The following is an 18,886-nucleotide window of genomic DNA, read 5'->3' as shown; positions in this document are numbered from 1 at the left end:
GGGGGCACTGCACCAGCCCTGTTTGGCTTCACTATGCTATTTTAGCCATGGGCTCTGTTCCTAGCAGTGACACCGTGCAGGACCTTAGCTCACTGCACAGCAGGAGACAGCGCCAGGGCTCTAGTGCAGGGCAGACAAGGCATGTGGTTCCCATCCTGTTCCCTTCCAGTCACATGAGACCGGGGTTTGGCTCCCAAAACTGCAACCCTTGTGCTAACTTCACACACACACTCCCCCCAGCCAGACGTGCCAAAGCCCCAGGAATGGAGGCTGGTCAGAACTGACAAACGTTGGCCAGGGCACAGGCCACCCCCTCGCCTTTCGCTGACCTGCTCCAGCTTTGAAACTTTACTGTGAAAGCAAAAGTGGCTTTTAACCGTCCTAACTCACAGGCCACAAGCTCAGCAGCGAAACCAAGTCCCCCTCCTTCCCCCTTTGCTTAGTCATTTGCATGTAACAGTCCCCTTCCCACGGGGCCTGGCTCTGCCTCTGCTGCCCGGCCGCTCGCGCCCAGGTGCGGGGGGTTGGACTGTGCTTGGCTGGGCTCTCCCGCCGTTTTCCCCGGTGTTTTGGGGGGTTCGGTAGTTTTTGTTAAACGATCTGGCGACCCTAGACCCTGGGTCAGGGGCACACGGCGGGCGGGGACCCCCACCCCAGGGGGAGGGCGGGGGCGGCCCCAGGCCCGGAGGGGGGGGGGCGGGTGAGGGCGGGGGCGGCCCCAGGCCCGGAGGGGGGGCCAGGCGAGGGCGGGGGCGGCCCCAGGCCCGGAGGGGGGGGGCGGGTGAGGGCGGGGGCGGCCCCAGGCCCGGAGGGGGGGCCAGGCGAGGGCGGGGGCGGCCTCAGGCCTGGGGGGGGGGCGGGCGGGCGAGGATTCCCAGCCCCTCCCCCCAGCGCTGCAGATGCCTGGGCTGGGGTGCAGAGGGCACAAGCCTCCCACCACGTGCTCCGAGCCGCTGGAGTCTGGGTCATGTGACGGGTTCGTCACATGACTCCCGGGAATTCCCGCGGGCGGCTCTGACCAGCACGTCCCACCCCTTTGAGGGCAACAACCAGTAGGAGCCGGGAAAGCTCCGCCCCTGGCCAATCAGAAGGAGGGGGCGGGACTAGCGCCTGGAGGGACCTTTACGCTGCTGCCACCGGTCGGGAGCTGGCGGGGCTGGAGCGAAGCAGCCTCAGGTGCGGGGGGGAGCGCTGGGGGGAGGGGGCACTGCCAGGCTGGGGGGGGGTGCTGGGGGGAGGGGGTGCTGCCAGGCTGGGAGGGGGCGCTGGGGGGAGGGGGCGCTGCCAGGCTGGGGGGGCGCTGGGGGGAGGGGGCGCTGCCAGGCTGGGGGGGATGCTGGGGGGAGGGGGCGCTGCCAGGCTGGGGGGGGTGCTGGGGGGAGGGGGCACTGCCAGGTTGGGGGGGGGGGCACTGCCAGGCTGGGGGGGGGTGCTGGGGGGAGGGGGTGCTGCCAGGCTGGGAGGGGGCGCTGGGGGGAGGGGGCGCTGCCAGGCTGGGGGGGCGCTGGGGGGAGGGGGCACTGCCAGGTTGGGGGGGCACTGCCAGGCAGGCTGGGGGGTGCTGGGGGGAGGGGGTGCTGCCAGGCTGGGAGGGGGCGCTGGGGGGAGGGGGCGCTGCCAGGCTGGGGGGGCGCTGGGGGGAGGGGGCACTGCCAGGTTGGGGGGGGTCCTGGGGGGAGGGGGCGCTGCCAGGCTGGGGGGGGTGCTGGGGGGAGGGGGTGCTGCCAGGCTGGGAGGGGGCGCTGGGGGGAGGGGGCGCTGCCAGGCTGGGAGGGGGCGCTGGGGGGAGGGGGCGCTGCCAGGCTGGGGGGGCGCTGGGGGGAGGAGGTGCTGCCAGGCTGGGAGGGGGGGGCGCTGGGGGGAGGGGGCGCTGCCAGGCTGGAGGGGGACGCTGCCAGGCTGGGGGGGGTGCTGGGGGGAGGAGGTGCTGCCAGGCTGGGGGGGCGCTGCCAGGCTGGGGGATGCCAGGGGGAGCGGGGGGGCGCTGCCAGGCTGGGGGGGGCGCTGGGGGGAGGGGGCACTGCCAGGCTGGGGTATGCTGGGGGAGGAGGTGCTGCCAGGCTGGAGGGGGCGCTGCCAGGCTGGGGGGGGCGCTGGGGGGAGGGGGCACTGCCAGGCTGGAGGGGGCGCTGCCAGGCTGGGGTATGCTGGGGGAGGAGGTGCTGCCAGGCTGGGGGGGGCGCAGCCCAGCTCGGGGCTGTCTATGTGACTTGCTGCCCTAGGTACGGGGGCCTGGTGGTGCAGGGGGTGTTGGGCTGGGGAGCCCTGGTGGCTTTGGATGGGGGGCGGGCACGTGGCACCCCATGGCTGGGGGTGGGTTGGAGCCAGGACTCTGAGAGTTGTGCTGGCAAAGCGCGCGGTGGCATGGTGAGCCCCCTCCCCTCTGGCATGGGCCAAGGTCTCCTCGTGGCCGTGGCGCGGGGGGGGCTGGCAGTTTGCTCCGGAGCCGAGCGTGACCCATGGTGCTGAGTGACTGGCCAGGGGACCCCAGTGGCCTCGCCCTGCGCTGGGAGGGAGGTGCCCGTGGCCGGCTGCTGCCCGCTAGGCCAGCTCTTTGCTGAGGGGGAAGGCTGCTGTCACGGCCCACGCTCGGGGCTCTTCTGTTCCTGACTCCGCCTCTGAGTTGCTGCAGCACCTTGGCGGGCCAGCCCTGTGCCTCAGTTTCCCTGTCTGTAGTGGTGTTGGGTGCTGTCCTCCCCAGGTCTGCGTGGCCTACAAGGGGGTGCTGCTCAGGGCGTGAGGTGTGACCAGCCCAGCCATGAAGCACCTGCCCTAGGCAGACACTGGCTGCTAGAGATGGCCTGAGACGGGCGCACTCTGCCAAAATTGCCCTTTCCCCGGCAGGGTCTGGCTCACGGCCTGGGGTGGGTCTGCCGGTGTCCCTGGGGTCGGTGGGGGCCGGCCCCCTTCCTGAGGGCCAGTGGCCTGGCTGGGTCTCTGGCCAAAGGAGGGGGCTGTGCAGCAGGCAAAGGAGCCCAGGCTAGGGGGAGGGGTGCTCTGTCCTCCCACCCCAGGGGTCCCCTGGCTGCTTCCCAATCAAATGGAGACCCGGGTCCCTGCCCAGAGAGTGAGCCAACGTGCCGGCTCTCTCCTGGTACAGCCATGCCGGCTGGGGGCGACCCCTCCCCGCTGGTGGCCGTGCCCGGCAGGCACATGCTGTGGAGCCGAACTGCGTGGTCACCGTTTTCGGGAGCCTGTTCCCTAGGCCAGGGCGCCCGTGGCCTGACGCTGCAGTTTCATTTCCTTGTCCCTGGCGTGGGGGCGGTGGGCACCTCCCCTTCTCTTTGGCACTGCCCTTCTGGGAGATGGCCCTGGAGCCCTCTGCGAGCCCGGTGCCACTGGTGTGGGTTCCTCTGCGCGGGCGGGATGGCTGGGGCTTGGGGCCAGGCTGGCGCTGCCGGCTGGGCTCTGCCCTGGTGCAGTAGCAAGAGGCCCGTGGGGGTGGCTGGGGGTAGCTGTGCCCTGCTCGCTGTACCCCTGCCCTGGCTCCGTTGCGGGGCTCAGCTCCGGCACAGCCAAGAAGCAGCGCGTGTCCGTGGCCGGGTTGCCACCCGTGCTCCCAGTGACTGGGCTGGGCTGCCGGACCCCCACCCGCTGCCCTGCGGCTGTGCCTGTGGGTGTCCTGGGGCCCAGCTGTCTGCTCTGGGTCTGCCTTCCCCCTTCCTGGGTTTCCTCCCTGCCCCCCCCCGCCCCCCCCGTCATGGGGTTGGCTTCCTTCGCAGTGGGGAGAAATCCGGTGCAAACACAGGCGTGAGAGCGAAGAGGAACTGGTGTCGCCCTCGCCCCCCCACCCTGGTGCACGCACACCGGCTGAGCTGTGCCTGCTGCCCCAGGCATGGCCCTGCCCTGCTTTGCTGTGCGTGCTTCTGGGGGGCAGGGGTGCTGTGGGGCGCCCTGGGGTTCCTTTGCACACTGGGGGGACCCAGAGCTGGGAGGACAGGCCTGTGACTTGCCTCCATCATGTGGGCGCCATGCCCCGGGGAGCCGTTCTCCCTGCCCGCTGCAGGGCCTGGGGAGGGGACTTGCCCGGGTCACCTGGCCGGTCAGTTTGGGGCTGGCCGTGGGGGCGCCCCACTTGGGCAGGGCTGGCGTCCTTCCAGCTGGAGCCGGGGGGAGAGGCCTGGGATTGCACGGAGTCGAGTCTGGATCCCTCTCTGCTGCCCCTTCCTGAGCCTCGGTTGGCTGGACGGGAGCCGCTCCAGTTCCCAGCTTAGCCCTGACCCTCGCTGTGCCTCAGTTTCTCCATGTGTAAAAGGGGCCTCCCCCTCCTCCGGCTGGGGGCTGCTGTTGGCTCTGCGGTGGGAGGGGCCGTGATGAGCTGGGCCCAGGCCGGGCAGTGGCGGGGGGGGGGGGGGTAACCACAGCGGCACCCAGGCCGCAGGTGTCCTAGTGGAGGCTGCTCTCGGGCCCCCGGCCTGGCTGCCAGAGAGGGAGGCAGCTGACCCCCAGCTGCGCTGGTGCCTGGGCTGGCCTGTGGGCAGAGCGGTGCTGAGCCGTGTGCCCCGAGCTGGCTGCTTGGTGGCGCGGGGCCGCGTGGCTGCGCCGCTGGGCGATGCTATCGGGGCTGCGGCTCCAGCAGGAAGTGAAAGCAGCTGGAGGCACGTGCAGCCGTGGGGCCCGGAGAGGCGGGTGCATCTCCCTCCCGTAGGGGGGCAGGGTGAGACCCCCCCTTCCCCACCAGAGGCCGGGGGGTTCTGGACTCTGGGGGCCGGGGGCACCCCCGAGCCATGGGTGGGGGTGGAGGTGCTACCTATACAATGGGAGGTGGGGGGCTGCCTGAGCCATGGGGGGGCGGGGGCGTGGCCTGTGCAATGGGGGGGCTGCCTGAGCCATGGGGGGGCGGGGGCGTGGCCTGTGCAATGGGGGGGCTGCCTGAGCCTTGGGGGGCAGGGGCGCAGCCTGTGCAATGGGGGGGCTGCCTGAGCCTTGGGGGGGCGGGGGCGTGGCCTGTGCAATGGGGGGGGCTGCCTGAGCCTTGGGGGGGCGGGGGCGCAGCCTGTGCAATGGGGGGGCTGCCTGAGCCTTGGGGGGGCGGGGGCGTGGCCTGTGCAATGGGGGGGCTGCCTGAGCCTTGGGGGGGGCGGGGGGCGCGGCCTGTGCAATGGGGGGGCTGCCTGAGCCTTAGGGGGGCGGGGGGCGTGGCCTGTGCAATGGGGGGGCTGCCTGAGCCTTGGGGGGGCGGGGGCGCGGCCTGAGCCATGGGGGGGGCTGCCTGAGCCTTGGGGGGGCGGGGGCGCGGCCTGTGCAATGGGGGGGCTGCCTGAGCCTTGGGGGGGCGGGGGCGCGGCCTGGGGGGCTGCCTGAGCCGTGGGGGGGCGGGGGCGCGGCCTGGGGGGCTGTGGTTTCCCAGGGGTTCTCTGCAGCACACAGCTGCCCCCTGCCCTGTTTACCCGGGGAGCCGGCCCAGCAGGCCCAGGCTGAGGGAGGTGGGGCCGGGTCCCCCAGGGTGACTCCAGTCCCCGGCAGCAGGCAGGGCGCGTGGTCAGCCCCCCCCAGGCCAGCCCGGCCGGGGCCTGGGTCTCGCCCGGCTCGCTGCAGGGCCTGGCCTGGTGTTCTAACCACTGGGCCACGCTGCTCTCGCTCAGAGGGGCCTCAGGAAGCTCCCACAGGCCCAGCTGCCGCACCCAGATACCCGGCTGCCCTTTCCGCCCCTGCTGCAACCGCCTGGCCTGGCCTGTGGCCAGATCCTTGCTGGAGCCGGGAGGCGGAAGCTCCTATCGGCTTGGACTCTGGCCCCCTCCTAGGGCTGGACCCCAGCAGCAGGCCAGGGCCTGGCCCTCTCCCCAGTGAGGCAGTGGGACCTTCTGGTGTGACGCGCGCAGGCTGGGGCCAGACAAGGGCTTGGCGGGGGCTGGGGAAGTGGCCTGTGGTGCCAGCTGGGGGCCTGGGCTCCTGGGAGTGACCTTACCCCCATTTTACAGATGGGGAAACCGAGGCAGGTGACTGACTCCACTGGTCCCCAGCCAGGTGCCCCAGGGGACGGGCAGGGCTGGGAGTGAGGGGCTGGGGGGAGCCGGGGCGCGGCGGCTGAGCAGAGGGCTGCTCCCTTGCAGGATGGGGTCGCTTGTGTGGCTGGTGCTGGTCGGAGCGGTGGCCTCCCTGCGGTGCCCGGACGGGCGGCTGTGCCCTGGGCGGGACGTCTGCTGCCGGGACCCGCGAGGGGGCGGCTACGCCTGCTGCCCCCCGGCGCTGGTGAGTGTCTCTGTCACGGTCCCTGCCCGGCACTCGCCCCCCCAACCCGCTGGGTGCGGCTGGGCCGTGTGGACGGGAGCTAACGGCTCAACCTGTCCCGGCAGGCAAGCGTGCGGCGAGCGTGCTGGGGCTCTGCAGGGCGGGAGCTGCGCCGGGAGGGGGGAGCTGCGCTGGGGGCGGGAGGGGGGCACGGCTGGGGTGGGGGCGGGAGGGGCGGGAGCTGCGTGGGAGGGGCGGGGGGCTCTGTCCCCGGGGAGCGCTGTCATTGGCTCAGCCCAGATCCCGGCGGAAGCCTGATGCAGAACCTGCCTGTGATTTACTTCCTGCCCCCCCCCCCCCGGGCTGGGCCCCGGAGCAGCCTGCGCCGGCTGGGGGGGCTGAGCAGCGTCTGGTCTAGGCCCCAGGGCTGAGTCTTCTGCCACTGAGGGGTAGAAGCCGCTGGCGTCCGGGGGCCCTTGCTGTGTAGCTGCTCCCCCCACGGCGGAAGGGGCCAGCCCTCCAGCACCCTCCTGGAGCCCCCGTGGGAAGCGCTGCCCTCCGTGGGTCCAGGGGGTGGAGCGCCTGCCCCCCAAGCTGTGTCTCCACCGTCTACCTCCTCCCCAGGGCTCCCTGCCCATGACCCGGACTGGCAGCGCGGCTGAGCCGGCTGGCACCGTGTGCCCCGATGGCCGGCAGTGTCCCGTGGAGTACAGCTGCCTGCGCACGTCGGCCGGCTCCTTCGGCTGTTGTCCCTTGGCGGAGGTGAGTGCCGGGCAGGGGCAGGGCCTGTGGGTTTGCTGTCCCCTCAGGGTGTTGGGCTGGGGCTGTTCTCCCTAGAGAGCTTCCTGGCCAGCTGCTGGGTGGGTTGGGACCCTTCCCGTAGGCTTCCCTGGCGCTAATGGAAATCCCTTCCACCTGCGGAACTCCCTGCTGCAGGATGCCACAGAGGCATTCCAGGGACATGCCGAGTTGTCCCCACTGCTGCTCACACAGATGGGTGTTCAGACCTCCTCCTTTGGGGCTTGAGCCTCTATGGTCAGGATGAGGCCTTCTTGGGGGACGAATTACCCCACATTTGCTACCTTGGGGCTTTTTGGTTCCCCTGGGGCTGACCCCTGCTGGAGACTGGTTATGGGGCTGGCTGGCCCCTGGTGCCCATGTGAGAGTGGAAGGTCTGGGGACAGCACGGTGCCAGGGTTTACTGCCTGCAGGCTGGACTGTAGGGCATGTCTGGGGCTCTCCCCCTGCCCTGAACTGCTTGGCCAAGGGCTGGTGTTTTCCTCTGTGTGCCCAGCCCAGCTTGATGCTGCCAGGCTGGGACGCCTTCCTCCATCGGCATGGGCGCTGCTCTGGCCTGGGGAAGCAGCGTTCTCCAGGGCTTAGAACTGGGGGCCCCCTGGGTTCTGTTCCCCAGCCTCTGCTGCTGAGTTCTGGCCCCTCCCAGTGCCTCCATTTCCCTGGAGATGGAGCTAATACTGAGCCGTCAACTTGTGGAACTCCTTGCCAGAGGATGTTGTGAGGACCAGGACTTTAACACCAGCGGCTGTTTGTGTGCCAGGCCTGGGAACGGCGACGGGAGGGATCCCTGGTCTGGTCCCTCCCTCTGGAGCGCCCGGCGTTGGCCGCTGTGGGCAGACAGGACCCGGGGCTGGATGGACCTTTGGGGGGGTCAGCTGCTTGGTGCCAGCCTCCGTCTGCCTCAGGCCCGTTCCCGCTGCCCCCGGGTCTGCTCCCAGCCCCCACTGCCTGTCCCGGGCCGGCCGTGCCCCGAGCCATCTCCTCTCTCCTCAGGCCGTGGCCTGCGCCGACGGGCGTCACTGCTGCCCCCGGGGGGCCCACTGCAGCGCCGATGGCAGATCCTGCTTCGTGCTCCCAGGTATGGGGGGGCACCGCACCTGGGCCCTGTCGATCCTGTGGCCTGGTCGGGGCGCCAGGGCTGTGCCCGATGGCGGGAGCCCTGCCTGGCTGCACTGGTGCGTTGGGGGCAGGGTTCTCTCGCTAGACCCCGTGGGCTTGGCAGTGTGGACTAGTGGGCGGAGCGGCTGGGCTTCTCCCTGCTGAGCACCAGGCGCTGGTCCTGCTTCCGGCAGGTCTCCCGACGGCAGGGGCCGTCCAGTGCCCCGACGGCAAATCCGAGTGCCCCAATGACTCCACCTGCTGCGTGATGCCCACCGGCGCCTGGGGGTGCTGCCCCATGCCACAGGTACCAGGCTCCGGAAGCGGCTGCAGGGCTCCCAGGGCGGGTATCCAGGGACCCATGGGGGTGGGGAGATGAGGCTCCCATGGGGGGACAGGGCTGGGGGGGGCGTGGGTTGCTGGGGGGCATGGGGCTCTGATGAAGGAGCCGATGGGGGGCAGGGCTGGGATGAAGGAGCCGTGGGTTGATGGGGGGGGGGGGTCCCTGGCAGTGCTGGCCAGAGTCCGTCTTGCAATATCCTGCTGCCACATGCCGGGGAGACAAGGGGCCCTGCCTAGAGCCCCCCCAAGCCGGATGGCCCCTCCTGCCCATACGCAGCCCCCTCCCTACAGCCCTGCCCCCACCCCGCAGAGCTGGCCAACTGCTCTGCCCCACTGCGCATTGCCCCACGGGGCTGCCCAGCCACCTCTCCTGCCCATATGTAGCCCCCACCTCCTGCAGCCCTGTTCCCACCCCCTGTGGCTGGCCACTCCCCCCTTTCTACCCCCCAGTACTGTCCCCTTGGGAGCCAGCCAGGGGCCCATATCACTGACTCCTATACACTAACAAGCCTCCCCCCAGGCGGTGTGCTGCCCGGACCACGTGCACTGCTGCCCCAAGGACTACACGTGCGACCTGGCCAGGGGCAGCTGCCACCCGCCCGGTGCTTCCATCCCCTGGCTGGAGAAGACCCCGGCGCGCCTGCGGGCGCCCTCCAGGGAGCGGGACGTGCCCTGCGACGAGCAGACCAGCTGCCCGGACGGCAACACCTGCTGCCGCCTGAGTACTGGGGCCTGGGGCTGCTGCCCCCTGGTGGAGGTGAGTGGGAGCGCGGTTGGGGGGGGTTGCACCCTGGTGGAGGTGAGTGGGAGCGCGGCTGGGGGGGTTGCCCCCTGGTGGAGGTGAGTGGGAGCGCGGCTGGGGGGGTTGCACCCTGGTGGAGGTGAGTGGGAGCGCGGCTGGGGGGGTTGCACCCTGGTGGAGGTGAGTGGGAGCGCGGCTGGGGGGGTTGCGCCCTGGTGGAGGTGAGTGGGAGCGCGGCTGGGGGGGTTGCACCCTGGTGGAGGTGAGTGGGAGCGCGGCTGGGGGGGTTGCGCCCTGGTGGAGGTGAGTGGGAGCGCGGCTGGGGGGGCTGCCCCCTGGTGGAGGTGAGTGGGAGCACGGCTGGGGGGGTTGCGCCCTGGTGGAGGTGAGTGGGAGTGCGGCTGGGGGGGTTGCCCCCTGGTGGAGGTGAGTGGGAGCGCGGCTGGGGGGGTTGCGCCCTGGTGGAGGTGAGTGGGAGCACGGCTGGGGGGGCTGCCCCCTGGTGGAGGTGAGTGGGAGCGCGGCTGGGGGGGTTGCGCCCTGGTGGAGGTGAGTGGGAGCGCGGCTGGGGGGGTTGCGCCCTGGTGGAGGTGAGTGGGAGCACGGCTGGGGGGGCTGCCCCCTGGTGGAGGTGAGTGGGAGCACGGCTGGGGGGGTTGCGCCCTGGTGGAGGTGAGTGGGAGTGCGGCTGGGGGGGTAGCCCCCTGGTGGAGGTGAGTGGGAGCGCGGCTGGGGGGGTTGCGCCCTGGTGGAGGTGAGTGGGAGCACGGCTGGGGGGGCTGCCCCCTGGTGGAGGTGAGTGGGAGCGCGGCTGGGGGGGTTGCGCCCTGGTGGAGGTGAGTGGGAGCGCGGCTGGGGGGGTTGCCCCCTGGTGGAGGTGAGTGGGAGCGCGGCTGGGGGGGTTGCGCCCTGGTGGAGGTGAGTGGGAGCGCGGCTGGGGGGGCTGCCCCCTGGTGGAGGTGAGTGGGAGCGCGGCTGGGGGGGTTGCCCCCTGGTGGAGGTGAGTGGGAGCGCGGCTGGGGGGGCTGCCCCCTGGTGGAGGTGAGTGGGAGCGCGGCTGGGGGGGCTGCCCCCTGGTGGAGGTGGATGGGAGCGCGGTTGGGGGGTTGCGCCCTGGTGGAGGTGAGTGGGAGCGCGGCTGGGGGGGTTGCCCCCTGGTGGAGGTGAGTGGGAGCGCGGCTGGGGGGGTTGCCCCCTGGTGGAGGTGAGTGGGAGCGCGGCTGGGGGGGCTGCCCCCTGGTGGAGGTGAGTGGGAGCGCGGCTGGGGGGGCTGCCCCCTGGTGGAGGTGAGTGGGAGCGCGGCTGGGGGGGCTGCCCCCTGGTGGAGGTGAGTGGGAGCGCGGCTGGGGGGGCTGCCCCCTGGTGGAGGTGAGTGGGAGCGCGGCTGGGGGGGCTGCCCCCTGGTGGAGGTGAGTGGGAGCGCGGCTGGGGGGGCTGCCCCCTGGTGGAGGTGAGTGGGAGCGCGGCTGGGGGGGCTGCCCCCTGGTGGAGGTGAGTGGGAGCGCGGTTGGGGGGGTTGCGCCCTGGTGGAGGTGAGTGGGAGCGCGGTTGGGGGGGTTGCGCCCTGGTGGAGGTGAGTGGGAGCGCGGCTGGGGGGGCTGCCCCCTGGTGGAGGTGAGTGGGAGCGTGGCTGGGGGGGTTGCGCCCTGGTGGAGGTGAGTGGGAGCGCGGCTGGGGGGGCTGCCCCCTGGTGGAGGTGAGTGGGAGCGTGGCTGGGGGGGTTGCGCCCTGGTGGAGGTGAGTGGGAGCGCGGCTGGGGGGCTGCCCCCTGGTGGAGGTGAGTGGGAGCGCGGCTGGGGGGGTTGCCCCCTGGTGGAGGTGAGTGGGAGCGCGGCTGGGGGGGTTGCCCCCTGGTGGAGGTGAGTGGGAGCGTGGCTGGGGGGTTGCGCCCTGGTGGAGGTGAGTGGGAGCGCGGCTGGGGGGGCTGCCCCCTGGTGGAGGTGAGTGGGAGCGCGGCTGGGGGGGCTGCCCCCTGGTGGAGGTGAGTGGGAGTGCGGTTGGGGGGTTGCGCCCTGGTGGAGGTGAGTGGGAGCGCGGCTGGGGGGGTCTCTACGCTGGGGACTGGGTTGGGATGGGGGGGCAGAGGGGCCCCTGGGGGAGTCTGTGGCTGGAGCGGGTCCCTCTGGAGTAGCCAGGGGGGTGCCTGTTTTTGATGTGCCTGCTGAGTCTCCCCCCCCCCCCAGGCGGTGTGCTGCCCAGACCACATGCACTGCTGCCCCAAGGGCTACACGTGCGACGGCAGCAGCTGCCAGGCACCCGGCGCCTCCATCCCCTGGCTGGAGAAGACCCCGGCGCGGCTGCGGGCGCCCTCCAGGGAGCGGGACGTGCCCTGCGACGAGCAGACCAGCTGCCCGGACGGCAACACCTGCTGCCGCCTGAGTACTGGGGCCTGGGGCTGCTGCCCCCTGGTGGAGGTGAGTGGGAGCGCGGTTGGGGGGGGTTGTGCCCTGGTGGAGGTGAGTGGGAGCGCAGCTGGGGGGGTTGCGCCCTGGTGGAGGTGAGTGGGAGCGCGGCTGGGGGGGTTGCGCCCTGGTGGAGGTGAGTGGGAGCGCGGCTGGGGGGGCTGCCCCCTGGTGGAGGTGAGTGGGAGCGTGGTTGGGGGGGTTGCGCCCTGGTGGAGGTGAGTGAGAGCGCGGCTGGGGGGGCTGCCCCCTGGTGGAGGTGAGTGGGAGCACGGCTGGGGGGGCTGCCCCCTGGTGGAGGTGAGTGGGAGCACGGCTGGGGGGGTTGCGCCCTGGTGGAGGTGAGTGGGAGCGCGGCTGGGGGGGCTGCCCCCTGGTGGAGGTGAGTGGGAGCGCGGCTGGGGGGTTGCCCCCTGGTGGAGGTGAGTGGGAGCGTGGCTGGGGGGTTGCCCCCTGGTGGAGGTGAGTGGGAGCGCGGCTGGGGGGGTTGCCCCCTGGTGGAGGTGAGTGGGAGCGCGGCTGGGGGGGTTGCCCCCTGGTGGAGGTGAGTGGGAGCGCGGCTGGGGGGGTTGCCCCCTGGTGGAGGTGAGTGGGAGCGCGGCTGGGAGGGTTGCGCCCTGGTGGAGGTGAGTGGGAGCACGGCTGGGGGGGTTGCCCCCTGGTGGAGGTGAGTGGGAGCGCGGCTGGGGGGGTTGCCCCCTGGTGGAGGTGAGTGGGAGCGCGGCTGGGGGGGCGGCCCCCTGGTGGAGGTGAGTGGGAGCGCGGCTGGGGGGGTTGCGCCCTGGTGGAGGTGAGTGGGAGCGCGGTTGGGGGGGCTGCCCCCTGGTGGAGGTGAGTGGGAGCGCGGCTGGGGGGGCTGTCCCCTGGTGGAGGTGAGTGGGAGCGCGGCTGGGGGGGTTGCCCCCTGGTGGAGGTGAGTGGGAGCGCGGCTGGGGGGGCTGCCCCCTGGTGGAGGTGAGTGGGAGCGCGGCTGGGGGGGTTGCCCCCTGGTGGAGGTGAGTGGGAGCGCGGCTGGGGGGGTTGCCCCCTGGTGGAGGTGAGTGGGAGCGCGGCTGGGGGGGCTGCCCCCTGGTGGAGGTGAGTGGGAGCGCGGCTGGGGGGGCTGCCCCCTGGTGGAGGTGAGTGGGAGCGCGGCTTGGGGGGCTGCCCCCTGGTGGAGGTGAGTGGGAGCGTGGCTGGGGGGGTTGCCCCCTGGTGGAGGTGAGTGGGAGCGCGGCTGGGGGGGTCTCTACGCTGGGGACTGGGTTGGGATGGGGGGGCAGAGGGGCCCCTGGGGGAGTCTGTGGCTGGAGCGGGTCCCTCTGGAGTAGCCAGGGGGGTGCCTGTTTTTGATGTGCCTGCTGAGTCTCCCCCCCCCCCCAGGCGGTGTGCTGCCCAGACCACATGCACTGCTGCCCCAAGGGCTACACGTGCGACGGCAGCAGCTGCCAGGCACCCGGCGCCTCCATCCCCTGGCTGGAGAAGACCCCGGCGCGGCTGCGGGCGCCCTCCAGGGAGCGGGACGTGCCCTGCGACGAGCAGACCAGCTGCCCGGACGGCAACACCTGCTGCCGCCTGAGTACTGGGGCCTGGGGCTGCTGCCCCCTGGTGGAGGTGAGTGGGAGCGCGGTTGGGGGGGGTTGTGCCCTGGTGGAGGTGAGTGGGAGCGCGGCTGGGGGGGTTGCGCCCTGGTGGAGGTGAGTGGGAGCGCGGCTGGGGGGGGTTGTGCCCTGGTGGAGGTGAGTGGGAGCGCGGCTGGGGGGGCTGCCCCCTGGTGGAGGTGAGTGGGAGCGCGGCTGGGGGGGGTTGTGCCCTGGTGGAGGTGAGTGGGAGCGCGGTTGGGGGGGTTGCGCCCTGGTGGAGGTGAGTGGGAGCGCGGCTGGGGGGGCTGCCCCCTGGTGGAGGTGAGTGGGAGCACGGCTGGGGGGGCTGCCCCCTGGTGGAGGTGAGTGGGAGCACGGCTGGGGGGGTTGCGCCCTGGTGGAGGTGAGTGGGAGCGCGGCTGGGGGGGCTGCCCCCTGGTGGAGGTGAGTGGGAGCGCGGCTGGGGGGTTGCCCCTGGTGGAGGTGAGTGGGAGCGTGGCTGGGGGGTTGCCCCCTGGTGGAGGTGAGTGGGAGCGTGGCTGGGGGGTTGCCCCCTGGTGGAGGTGAGTGGGAGCGCGGCTGGGGGGGTTGCCCCCTGGTGGAGGTGAGTGGGAGCGCGGCTGGGGGGGTTGCCCCCTGGTGGAGGTGGGTGGGAGCGTGGCTGGGGGGGCTGCCCCCTGGTGGAGGTGAGTGGGAGCGCGGCTGGGGGGGCTGCCCCCTGGTGGAGGTGAGTGGGAGCGCAACTGGGGGGGTTGCACCCTGGTGGAGGTGAGTGGGAGCGCGGCTGGGGGGCTGCCCCCTGGTGGAGGTGAGTGGGAGCGCGGCTGGGGGGGTTGCCCCCTGGTGGAGGTGGGTGGGAGCGTGGCTGGGGGGGCTGCCCCCTGGTGGAGGTGAGTGGGAGCGTGGCTGGGGGGGTTGCGCCCTGGTGGAGGTGAGTGGGAGCGTGGCTGCGGGGGCTGCCCCCTGGTGGAGGTGAGTGGAAGCGTGGCTGGGGGGCTGCCCCCTGGTGGAGGTGAGTGGGAGCGCAACTGGGGGGGCTGCCCCCTGGTGGAGGTGAGTGGGAGCGCGGCTGGGGGGGTTGGCCCCTGGTGGAGGTGAGTGGAAGCGTGGCTGGGGGGTTGCCCCCTGGTGGAGGTGAGTGGGAGCGCAACTGGGGGGGCTGCCCCCTGGTGGAGGTGAGTGGGAGCGCGGCTGGGGGGGTTGCACCCTGGTGGAGGTGAGTGGGAGCGCGGCTGGGGGGGCTGCCCCCTGGTGGAGGTGAGTGGGAGCGTGGCTGGGGGGGCTGCCCCCTGGTGGAGGTGAGTGGGAGCGCGGCTGGGGGGGCTGCCCCCTGGTGGAGGTGAGTGGGAGCGTGGCTGGGGGGGCTGCCCCCTGGTGGAGGTGAGTGGGAGCGCGGCTGGGGGGGCTGCCCCCTGGTGGAGGTGAGTGGGAGCGTGGCTGGGGGGGGTTGTGCCCTGGTGGAGGTGAGTGGGAGCGCGGCTGGGGGGCTGTCCCCTGGTGGAGGTGAGTGGGAGCGCGGCTGGGGGGGTTGTCCCCTGGTGGAGGTGAGTGGGAGCGCGGCTGGGGGGGCTGCCCCCTGGTGGAGGTGTGTGGGAGCGCGGTTGGGGGGGCTGCCCCCTGGTGGAGGTGAGTGGGAGTGCGGCTGGGGGGGTTGCGCCCTGGTGGAGGTGAGTGGGAGCGTGGCTGGGGGGGCTGCCCCCTGGTGGAGGTGAGTGGGAGCGCGGCTGGGGGGGCTGCCCCCTGGTGGAGGTGAGTGGGAGCGCGGCTGGGGGGGCTGCCCCCTGGTGGAGGTGAGTGGGAGCGCGGCTGGGGGGGCTGCCCCCTGGTGGAGGTGAGTGGGAGCATGGCTTGGGGGGTTGCCCCCTGGTGGAGGTGAGTGGGAGCGCGGCTGGGGGGGCTGCCCCCTGGTGGAGGTGAGTGGGAGCGCGGCTGGGGGGCTGCCCCCTGGTGGAGGTGAGTGGGAGCGCGGCTGGGGGAGCTGCCCCCTGGTGGAGGTGAGTGGGAGCGCGGCTGGGGGGCTGCCCCCTGGTGGAGGTGAGTGGGAGCGCGGCTGGGGGGGCTGCCCCCTGGTGGAGGTGAGTGGGAGCGTGGCTGGGGGGGTTGCGCCCTGGTGGAGGTGAGTGGGAGCGCGGCTGGGGGGGGGGGTTGCGCCCTGGTGGAGGTGAGTGGGAGCGCGGCTGGGAGGGTTGCGCCCTGGTGGAGGTGAGTGGGAGCACGGCTGGGGGGGCTGCCCCCTGGTGGAGGTGAGTGGGAGCGTGGCTGGGGGGTTGCGCCCTGGTGGAGGTGAGTGGGAGCGCGGCTGGGGGGGCTGCCCCCTGGTGGAGGTGAGTGGGAGCGCGGCTGGGGGGGTTGCCCCCTGGTGGAGGTGAGTGGGAGCGCGGCTGGGGGGGTTGCCCCCTGGTGGAGGTGAGTGGGAGCGCGGCTGGGGGGGCTGCCCCCTGGTGGAGGTGAGTGGGAGCGTGGCTGGGGGGGCTGCCCCCTGGTGGAGGTGAGTGAGAGCGCGGCTGGGGGGGCTGCCCCCTGGTGGAGGTGAGTGGGAGCGCGGCTGGGGGGGCTGCCCCCTGGTGGAGGTGAGTGAGAGCGCGGCTGGGGGGGCTGCCCCCTGGTGGAGGTGAGTGGGAGCGCGGCTGGGGGGGTTGCCCCCTGGTGGAGGTGAGTGGGAGCGCGGCTGGGGGGGCTGCCCCCTGGTGGAGGTGGGTGGGAGCGCGGCTGGGGGGGCTGCCCCCTGGTGGAGGTGAGTGGGAGCGCGGTTGGGGGGGCTGCCCCCTGGTGGAGGTGAGTGGGAGCGCGGCTGGGGGGTTGCGCCCTGGTGGAGGTGAGTGGGAGCGCGGCTGGGGGGGCTGCCCCCTGGTGGAGGTGAGTGGGAGCGCGGCTGGGGGGGTTGCCCCCTGGTGGAGGTGAGTGGGAGCGCGGCTGGGGGGGTTGCCCCCTGGTGGAGGTGAGTGGGAGCGCGGCTGGGGGGTTGCGCCCTGGTGGAGGTGAGTGGGAGCGCGGCTGGGGGGGTCTCTACGCTGGGGACTGGGTTGGGATGGGGGGGCAGAGGGGCCCCTGGGGGAGTCTGTGGCTGGAGCGGGTCGCTCTGGAGTAGCCAGGGGGGTGCCTGTTTTTGATGTGCCTGCTGAGTCTCCCCCCCCCCCCAGGCGGTGTGCTGCCCAGACCACATGCACTGCTGCCCCAAGGGCTACACGTGCGACGGCAGCAGCTGCCAGGCACCCGGCGCCTCCATCCCCTGGCTGGAGAAGACCCCGGCGCGCCTGCGGGCGCCCTCCAGGGAGCGGGACGTGCCCTGCGACGAGCAGACCAGCTGCCCGGACGGCAACACCTGCTGCCGCCTGAGTACTGGGGCCTGGGGCTGCTGCCCCCTGGTGGAGGTGAGTGGGAGCGCGGTTGGGGGGGGTTGTGCCCTGGTGGAGGTGAGTGGGAGCGCGGCTGGGGGGGCTGCCCCCTGGTGGAGGTGGGTGGGAGTGCGGCTGGGGGGGTTGCGCCCTGGTGGAGGTGAGTGGGAGCGCGGCTGGGGGGGCTGCCCCCTGGTGGAGGTGAGTGGGAGCGCGGCTGGGGGGGCTGCCCCCTGGTGGAGGTGAGTGGGAGCGTGGCTGGGGGGGTTGCGCCCTGGTGGAGGTGAGTGGGAGCGCGGCTGGGGGGGTTGCCCCCTGGTGGAGGTGAGTGGGAGCGCGGTTGGGGGGGGTTGTGCCCTGGTGGAGGTGAGTGGGAGCGCGGTTGGGGGGGTTGCGCCCTGGTGGAGGTGAGTGGGAGCGCGGCTGGGGGGGGTTGTGCCCTGGTGGAGGTGAGTGGGAGCGCAGCTGGGGGGGCTGCCCCCTGGTGGAGGTGAGTGGGAGCGCGGCTGGGGGGCTGCCCCCTGGTGGAGGTGAGTGGGAGCGTGGCTGGGGGGTTGCCCCCTGGTGGAGGTGAGTGGGAGCGTGGCTGGGGGGTTGCCCCCTGGTGGAGGTGAGTGGGAGCGCGGCTGGGGGGGTTGCCCCCTGGTGGAGGTGGGTGGGAGCGTGGCTGGGGGGGCTGCCCCCTGGTGGAGGTGAGTGGGAGCGTGGCGCCCTGGTGGAGGTGAGTGGGAGCACGGCTGGGGGGGTTGCGCCCTGGTGGAGGTGAGTGGGAGCGCGGTTGGGGGGGTTGCCCCCTGGTGGAGGTGGGTGGGAGCGTGGCTGGGGGGGCTGCCCCCTGGTGGAGGTGAGTGGGAGCGTGGCTGGGGGGGCTGCCCCCTGGTGGAGGTGAGTGGGAGTGCGGCTGGGGGAGGGGCGGCTACCTCATGGGGGAGGGGGGTGGGAGCATCATTACCCCCCCACCCACCCACCCCGAGAATGGAGAGCAGGCTTTCTCTGCACAATCCAGTCCATGGGGGGGGGTCTAGGGCTGGAGGGCCTGGGGCTGTACCCAGCGTGGGGGCTGGGGGTGTTTCTGATGCACCTGCTGAGTCTCTTCCCCTCCCCCCCAGGCGGTGTGCTGCCCCGACCACGTCCACTGCTGCCCCAAGGGCTACACGTGCACCCCCGAGGGCAGTTGTGACCAGGCTCTGCTCTCCCTGCCCTGGGCACCCCAGGTTCCTGCCCGCCTGGTGAGCGCCCCCCCGCGCCGCGCTGTGCCCTGCGACCAGAGCACCAGCTGCGAGGACGGGCAGACCTGCTGCAAGAGCGAGACCGGCGCCTGGGCCTGCTGCAACCTGCCAAAGGTAGGGGGGGGCTGCTTCAGGGCCGGGGGGGCTGCTTCAGGGCCGAGGGGGGTCGGGCTCCCCTCCACACACGGCCCTGCCAGGCCCCGTCTCCACGGGGTGGGGGGCTGGCCGGGGCCGGCTCATTCCTGCCAATATCCGTGTGGCTGCAGGTACCAAGTTCTCGTCCGCGTGGGCTCTGCCCCTCGGGCTGGCTGGGACTCCTGGCTCGGGGGAGGGAGGGGGCAGGACTCCTGGGGGGCTGGCTGACCCCTCTCCCCACAGGCTGTGTGTTGCGAGGACCACCAGCACTGCTGCCCCTGGGGCTACACCTGCAACCTGGCGGCGCAGAGCTGTGAGAAGCAGGAGCCCGGCTGGGGGCTGCCTGGGGACCTGAGCCCCGCAGCCTCCCTGCTGCCCGCCAGCGCCGAGCCCAGCAACGACGTGGCCTGCGACGCCCAGCACTACTGCCCCGACCACCAGACCTGCTGCAAGGCCCCCGCGGGCGCCTGGGCGTGCTGCCCCTACCGCTGGGTGAGCGCCGGGCGGGTGGGGCCGGGGGGGGGGCTCCGTCCTGCCCCCGCTGCAGCCCCTCACCCGCCTCTCGTCTCTCCGCAGGGCTCCTGCTGCGCCGACCAGCGCCACTGCTGCCCCTGGGCCTACCGCTGCTCCCCCTCCGGCCTGGACTGCAAGCGGTGGTGGCCCCTGCGCTGGGACGCCCGCCCCCCCCGCCCGCGCCCCCTGCTGTGAGGTGCCGGGGAGCCCGGCTGCCGCAGAGCTGAGGGGCGATGCTGGGCCCTGTGCCCCACAAGGCTGCCCCACCGCCCTGCTCTGGGGCTAAGGCCGTGGGCGAGCCGCTGCCCCCACGGCACCAGCCCAGAGCCATGGGGCAGGGACCCCCCGCAGCACTGGGGGGGCTGAGCCACTTCGCTGTGTACCCCCTGCCTGGTGTGTGATGCAGGGCACGGCCCCCCCATTCCCACCCAGAGGTGGGGGGTGCAAGACCCAATAAATGGATGGCTGTGGTGCTGCCCCAATGTCCGTCTCTGTAAAGCTTCTCTCCCCTCCGGCTTGGGGTCCAGACCCCCTGGGTGGGGGGCAGGCTGGGCACCTG

At 73.0% G+C, this 18,886-nt stretch overlaps 1 protein-coding gene across 3 annotated transcripts; it reads left to right on the top strand.

Moving 5' to 3' along the window:
* Positions 1 to 1,019: 1,019 nt before the first annotated feature.
* Positions 1,020 to 18,809, top strand: GRN (granulin precursor). Of its 3 annotated transcripts, XM_089773985.1 has the most exons (12): positions 1,020 to 1,176; positions 6,054 to 6,192; positions 6,796 to 6,933; positions 7,963 to 8,047; positions 8,262 to 8,374; positions 8,930 to 9,166; positions 11,335 to 11,565; positions 12,916 to 13,146; positions 16,256 to 16,486; positions 17,560 to 17,793; positions 18,058 to 18,306; positions 18,391 to 18,809. In XM_089773985.1, exons 2-12 carry the CDS (start codon positions 6,055 to 6,057, stop codon positions 18,520 to 18,522), a joined length of 2,019 nt encoding a protein of 672 aa, XP_089630111.1. In that variant the 5' UTR covers positions 1,020 to 1,176; position 6,054; the 3' UTR covers positions 18,523 to 18,809. The 3 variants fall into 3 exon arrangements, with proteins under 3 accessions (XP_089630111.1, XP_089630112.1, XP_089630110.1); XM_089773986.1 differs by lacking the exon at positions 1,020 to 1,176 and having other exon boundaries at positions 17,665 to 17,793; XM_089773984.1 differs by lacking the exon at positions 1,020 to 1,176.
* Positions 18,810 to 18,886: the final 77 nt, after the last annotated feature.

The sequence above is a fragment of the Pelodiscus sinensis genome, chromosome 29 (genome assembly GCF_052426305.1).
Source record: "Pelodiscus sinensis isolate ZL-2025 chromosome 29, ASM5242630v1, whole genome shotgun sequence".
Classification (NCBI taxonomy): Eukaryota; Metazoa; Chordata; order Testudines; family Trionychidae; genus Pelodiscus; species Pelodiscus sinensis.
Note: the sequence above shows the minus strand (reverse complement) of the source record. Positions and strands in the feature narration are given on the sequence as shown.

Coding starts and splice junctions, on each gene's coding strand:
- GRN (XM_089773985.1), top strand. CDS start 6,055: ATGGGGTCGCTTGTGTGGCTGGTGCTGGTCGGAGCGGTGGCCTCCCTG. Junction 8,375..8,929: donor GGTGCTGCCCCATGCCACAG/GTACCAGGCTCC, acceptor GCCTCCCCCCAG/GCGGTGTGCTGCCCGGACCA. Junction 9,167..11,334: donor GCTGCTGCCCCCTGGTGGAG/GTGAGTGGGAGC, acceptor CCCCCCCCCCAG/GCGGTGTGCTGCCCAGACCA.